This window comes from Triticum aestivum, chromosome 4D (genome assembly GCF_018294505.1).
Source record: "Triticum aestivum cultivar Chinese Spring chromosome 4D, IWGSC CS RefSeq v2.1, whole genome shotgun sequence".
NCBI lineage: Eukaryota > Viridiplantae > Streptophyta > Magnoliopsida > Poales > Poaceae > Triticum > Triticum aestivum.
This window is the reverse complement of record NC_057805.1, coordinates 341,118,054-341,124,375: the sequence shown is the minus strand read 5'-3', so window position 1 is coordinate 341,124,375 and position 6,322 is coordinate 341,118,054. Positions and strand designations below refer to the sequence as shown.

Below are 6,322 nucleotides of genomic sequence, written 5' to 3'. Positions count from 1 at the left end.
GACTCCCCCAGTCCCCACCACCTCCCCCACTTTCTCCACACTCCCATCTCATATCAGCAGTTTCCTTGAATCCAACACCCCCGCTCCTCCGCATCTTCCGCCATTTCCTTCATCCAAACACCGTCCGCTGCTCCATCTCCCGCGCTCCCCTCCTCTCCCCGCCGTCGCCATGGATCCCCACCCCACCCCCTTCCGAGGTAAGATAAGAAACCGGCGCCATTCCGCTCTCAACATCCGAGTCCTGCCTCTCGTTTCCGGGGATTAATTTCTTCGTGGTTTACACTTTACAGCGAAGCGGAAGTCGGTTGCTGCGCCGGCAAAGACGCCAGCGCCGAAGCCCAAGTCCGTCACCACCGCGCGCGGGAAAATGACCACCTCCGCCACCACCAGCGCCGTCTCCGGCGGGGCTGCTCCCCAGCCACGGCAAGGATCGCTGCGGCTCCGGAATCTCTAGATTTGTTTGCGTGTGACTCTGTTCATTTTGCTTACCTATGGCCTGCTGTTTCTAGGCCACGGCGCGCGTTCGGCACTGTCCGGAGCAGCAACCCCCTGGCCGAGAAGCCGGCCCCGCCGCCGCCGCAGAAGCATTCAAAGCTGTCGCCCCCGCCCCCGCAAAAGCCTTTGAAGGTGTCGCCGCCGAAGCTGCAGAAGCCTGCGGCAAAGTTGTCGCCTCCGCCTCCGCAGAAGCCTGCCAAGGTTTCGCCGCCACCTCAGCAGAAGCCCTCGAAGCTGTCTCCGCCGATTCCGGCCAAGGCGGCCAGGCCTTCTCGTCCCGCAGAAAAGCCACTGAAGAAAGCTTGCCCAGCGCCCCCGGATCTGGCGGCCAAGGCCAAGAAGAAGAGCCAGAGGGTGAGCTTCCAGGATGACGTGGCAGCGCTGGCTGTCCCCGGAAGCGGGGAGAAGGTCAAAGCCACCGAAGACTCTGCTGGGCGCACGCCTATGGTGCCTGTCAAAGCCCTGGAGAAGAAGCCGGCGAAGGTTGTGGCCGCAGAGACCCCGTTCTTCAGCGCTCAGAATTGCAGCAGCTGCACGCTTGATCAGCTCGAGTCCGCCTCCTACTGGCTGGCACAGATCCACCTGGCCGAGTCTGTTGGCAAGCACAATGTCTCTGCGGCATTCTTCCGCCTTGCATTTGAATGCCAAGCTCAGGTAATAGTTCAAAGTACACTTACGAGTGAACGATTTGATATATTTTCTGTGTATCTGCTCTAGTAGCCTACTGTTAGGAGCATATGAGCATGACATGAATGGTTAGTTTGATTTTCAGTTCACAGTGGCTGCATGATTAGTACTGTACTTAGTACCAATCCAAGTAGGCTAAGACCGTTCCTTATTTCGGGAATAAGAACATGTTTTTTTTTCGTTGGCAGCCATTTCACAGGATCCGAAGTGAGCTCAGGAACTATGTGGTGCGCCATGAGAGTGCTAGCACTTTGACCCCTTTATTCCATGAGCTCCTGGTTGCCCATGCCATGGCAGTGAACCAACTAAAGTTTGACACTGATGGTTCTGAAAGGGTGGATACACCTGCAACTACAAATACAGTTGATCAAAAGCTCGATGCTACCACACTGGTGCATGAATGCTCTGAACGTGATTGTGGTGGTGATCTTGTTGATGTGGGGGAAGTCAGTGTTATCAAACAAGGAGAGGAAGAGATGGACCAACCGAGCTTTGAGCAGAAACTGGATGCAAGTTTTGCATTTGATGATTGTGAGGCTGTCATCGTGGACCGGCTAGCGGAAGAACATTCTGAATTCGAAAAGATTATCGGTGTCAAAGGTCCTTGTGACAGTGAAACAGTCCAGTCAGCTTGTCGCTCTTCCATCGACAGGCTGAGCTTGAGAGGACCCCCTCTAGCAAGGGGAGCATCTGAAAGACGCCTCTCGTCAGAGAGCCATTTAGATAAATTGTCTCCGTCTGCAGGGAGCTTGTCTGCAAAGCGATCATCATCATCTGGTAGCCCTTTCAACAACTCTCCGTTCTGCCGGGGCTCATTACAGAGGCTCACATCCAGTTGCCCTTCTTCTAAGAAGTCCTCCGCTAAAGGCGGCCTGTCCTCAAAGCGGATGTCATCTGGTGGCTGCTCTGATGGGGAGCCTATTGATACTGCTGGAGCTGGTGATTCTAGCAGAGTGATTGAGGAAGGGGAAGCTGGTTGTCATGCTACAGGTATGTTAACATGTGCAGAGCTGCATGCAGTTGAACCGATGAAATTGAAAGAGCATGGCGATTATGATGATGCTGCCATTGGTGAGGTGCGTTTATGAACTGATAATTCTGCTCCAAATATATCTTCTGTTGTATCAAAGCTAATGACATAGCTTCGTCCTTACATTTGATGTGCTCATCCAAGCACCAAGTGTGGAGACGTCAGTTACGACAGAAAATCTTGTACTCCCTCCGTATCCACAATAAGTGTTGCAGTTTTAAACTAAGATTAGTTCAATTATAGTTCAAAACTGTGACACTTATTATGAACGGAAGGGAGTAGTATATAGACTCTTGAGTGCTGCCAGCTTGCCGTCACAATGTTCTAGTGCGACAAATCACATGCCTCTTTACACTAGGCACTACGCTGATTCGTTGAGCATACCAGTAGTTGCAGACTCGCAGAACTTATCTACACTAGTATACTCCATGTATTCGTCCAACATGTGAGTAGGTGCTGACTCGCACTACTTATCGGCTCAGCTTTCGGATTTCACAGCAATATAGGCATTACATCTGTTGCCACTCGTCTACCTCTAGTTTCTAGCATCTTTGGAAAAGATTTTACAGTGTTTTTCCAAAGGACGGAGATATTTACAGTTTCTGCTCTTATGGCCCAGTAACAATTACTGTTGTTATTATTCATAATCAGCCAAAATAGTTTAACTGTGTTCTCTTATGCAATCGTGAACCTTGGTACTGTTCAGGCAAATAATTAGTGACAGTCTATGTTTCAGTTTCACCCACGTAATTATTGCTTCAACAGTAAGTGACGTGGAGCTAACTTACCCTTGTATTCTTTACAGACCCAGTAGCTGCTGGAGATGGAGCCACGACGACCTCAATGAACCGCTAATATAAAGTTACCGTAGATGCTGTCTAGTCTAGTTTGATTATGCGTGTGTTGTGTATGCTGTGAGTTAGTTTGCAACTCTCAATTGCTTAGTTTGCTCTGTTTTTGTGAGCAACGATCATCACGCTCTGATGATCTTTGAGGGGCTTGACAGGTTTAGCGTGTGTGCTGGCTGCGTGAAGTGATGTGGTGCTTGCTCTTGGTTGATACGGAAATCAACCAAACCTTTTGGATTTCAGATTGTAAGCGGAGCGGAGTTCCGCCTATGTATGACCTTGTGAATACTAGTACTACTATGCTTTGCCTTCTTCTCATTTAGTATATCATTATAAAGAAATGGTTGTGATAACCCCAAGACATTTAGTTTGGAACAAGTGCGAACTTCTTGACCTACTTTTTAGTCAGAAATTGGTAGCTACTCCTTCCGTCCGAAAAAAATTTGTTCCTCAAATGAATGTATTTAGCATTAAGCAGAAATTGGTAGCTACTAGTTTTGATACTGGTATAAAGATGATCATAGTTTATGCTAGTTAACCGCTATGTTCAGATTCGACTGCTGCTGACCACTATTTTGAGCAGAAAGACTTGCGTTCGTTTGCGACGTGGAAGGTCTGCAAACAAAAAATACAGCAAGAAGCAAGGAAAACAATATATGAGTGAAAAAATATTTGGACGGAAGAGCAGCTGTGCACCGCACGAGGCGACGCTCATGTACCGGGTGCCGCGGCCAACGAGCTACATGGTCCTCGCCATCGACTGACGACACGTCGACACGGCACAAGTTGGCGACTCTCTCTGGGTCGTGGCAACCGCACCGGCGTGTCGGTCAGCCTGGCTCCGTGCTTCCGCAGCTGTGGCCCAGCTGATCCAAGTCCACCATCGACACCGAGAGCTGCGCCGGTCAGACCCTAGAAGAATCGGCGGACGCCGTAGGATAGGAGGGTCGGTGCACGGTGACGATCGAGGAAGACGTAGCATGCATTGAGTTGAGAATGACAACGCCGCATCTATCACGCAGCTCGTGCGTGGCACGCCTAGGTACATCGTGGATGACCACGACTGATCGAGACGGATCGACAGGTAAGGCTGAAAAAAAAACTCGAGGCTGGTAAGCCGCTCGAAATCGACTCGTTTTTTGGCTCGACTCAAGATCGACTTGAGAATAAATGAGCCGAGTTTGAACACTTTATATAGCTTAATGGAGAAACAAGCCGATCTTGAGCCAATATTAGCTCGCTCGATTTTAGCTCGACATAATACCATTATATTCAATGATTATGCCATATATTAAATGAAAATAAGATAATTTGTTATCATATATAATGTCCATATTTTTCTTCATTTTATTAACCGGCAAACACGGTAGCTTAATTAAGTGTGGAGAAGATTTAGGTCTAATTACGGTACGTGATCGACTATGTGTTAAATATTCTATTGCTTTTGGCAAAATTTCCCAGCATATGCACCTTCTTTTTCTTGTTTTTCGTCCACGAAGACCACATCTATTTCTAGTTCGCCCAAGAAACAAAGATGTGCTTGAAGCTCTCCCGAGCACGATGAGACTGGCGTACAAAGTTGTGTCGTGTTGTGTCCTTATCTAGTTCGAATAATCATCATAGATTTATAATTGTTACCGTTTCATTTAGCTCGAAACTAGCTCGAGATCGACTCGAGATCGTTACAAGCTGAGCACGAGTCATGTTCTATAGCTCGACGTTGAGCTTCACTTAGATTGAGCTCGCCCGAATTTTAATATGAGTTGAGCTGAGCCAACTCCAACTCGCTCGAACTCGACTCGTTTGCAGCCCTATCGATAGGCTGTGCAAGCGAAGAAACCGACCCGCCGGAGCATTGTTTTTCTTGCCAAGCAAATCATCTTTGACTCACGCAACTTTGCCACGTTAGCTACAAGACCAGGGGTATAGAGGTGGAGACTAGTATAAGATCCCCCCTTAGGTGAGATCAAGTTTTTTTAAGATACAAAACATGTTAAAAAATTCTGAAAATATTTGGAAACACACTCCATGTTTGATGTACAATCTTAAAAAAATTCTGCTCCTAATTCAAACTACAATGAAAGAACCAAAAAAGATAAAGTCGCATGTGAATAACGTCAAATGCTATTCACCCAAAACTGACACTATTCATTGTTGAATTTGTCTTTTTAGAATCTCTAAGTGTAGATTGAGTTTTGAACTGATTTTTTTTGGAGTTGCAGACATATCCCGCAGGTTTGTTGTAAAAAAATTAAGATTTTTTTTGGAATGTCTAAATATGAATTTTTAGGGTTGATCCTACGATCTCACCTAAAGGGCAGAATCTATACTAGTTCCCCTCGGGGTATATATGTTACCGCGTCGCTTACTTTAGGGAGGTGTTTGTTTTGAGGAGTGCACACACACATATACATATATTAAATAAAGTGGCTAAGCCAACATTTTGCTCAAAATTTTGAGGCTCTCGTGCGAGTTGCGACCGGCAGTATTCTACTTCTTTGATTGCCATGTGTTTGCAGTAAAACCTTTGGCGTGTTGGTGGAATTCACTGCTTTGACTCAGCGTCAGAGTCAATCGCTTAGACTGAATCTTGTGCGAACCTCTCATGTTTATTCTTCCCCACCTTCCACCTCTTCCATTTTCGCCTCCACAACCAACCCTGTAGCAAAAAAAAAATCCCACCGCCTACCGTCCTGTTGCATGCCTCCTCCTGCTCTGCCGCCGCCGACGGCCCCCTCACTCTCTGATGCCTCCCCATGCCTCTCACTTTCTTCTCTCCCGATGGCTGAGGTGTGGCTATGGAGGCGGAGCCCGAAGCAGAGAAGGAAGGTGATGTGTTGGTACGAGATATATTGACCTGGGCAGTGTCAGTTGATACGTCTCCAACGTATCTATAATTTTTTTATTGTTCCATGCTATTAAAGTATCATTCTTGGATGTTTTATATTCATTTACTAGCAACTTTATATTATTTTTTGGGACTCACCTGTTGACATAGTGCTCAGTGCCAGTTGTTGTTTTTTGCTTGTTTTTTACTCCGCAGAATATCCATATCAAACGAAGTCCAAATATAGCGAAACTTTTTGGAGATTTTTTCTGCCTGGAAGACACCCATGAGGCCAAGGAGGTGTACCAGAGGAGGCCCGTGGGCCCACTAGGCACCAGGGCGCGCTAGAGGCCCCAGGCGCACCCTGGTGGGTAGTGGGGCCCACGGGAGGCTTTTCCACCGCCTCTCAACTCTATAAATACCCAAATATTCCAG

The 6,322-nt window shown here is 47.3% G+C and overlaps 1 protein-coding gene across 1 annotated transcript; it reads left to right on the top strand.

Moving 5' to 3' along the window:
- On the top strand, positions 1-3,401 carry LOC123097793 (uncharacterized). Its single transcript, XM_044519619.1, has 5 exons — positions 1-197; positions 291-423; positions 510-1,149; positions 1,371-2,258; positions 3,018-3,401. Exons 1-5 carry the CDS (start codon positions 170-172, stop codon positions 3,024-3,026), a joined length of 1,698 nt encoding a protein of 565 aa, XP_044375554.1. The 5' UTR covers positions 1-169; the 3' UTR covers positions 3,027-3,401.
- The last annotated feature ends 2,921 nt before the right edge of the window (positions 3,402-6,322 follow it).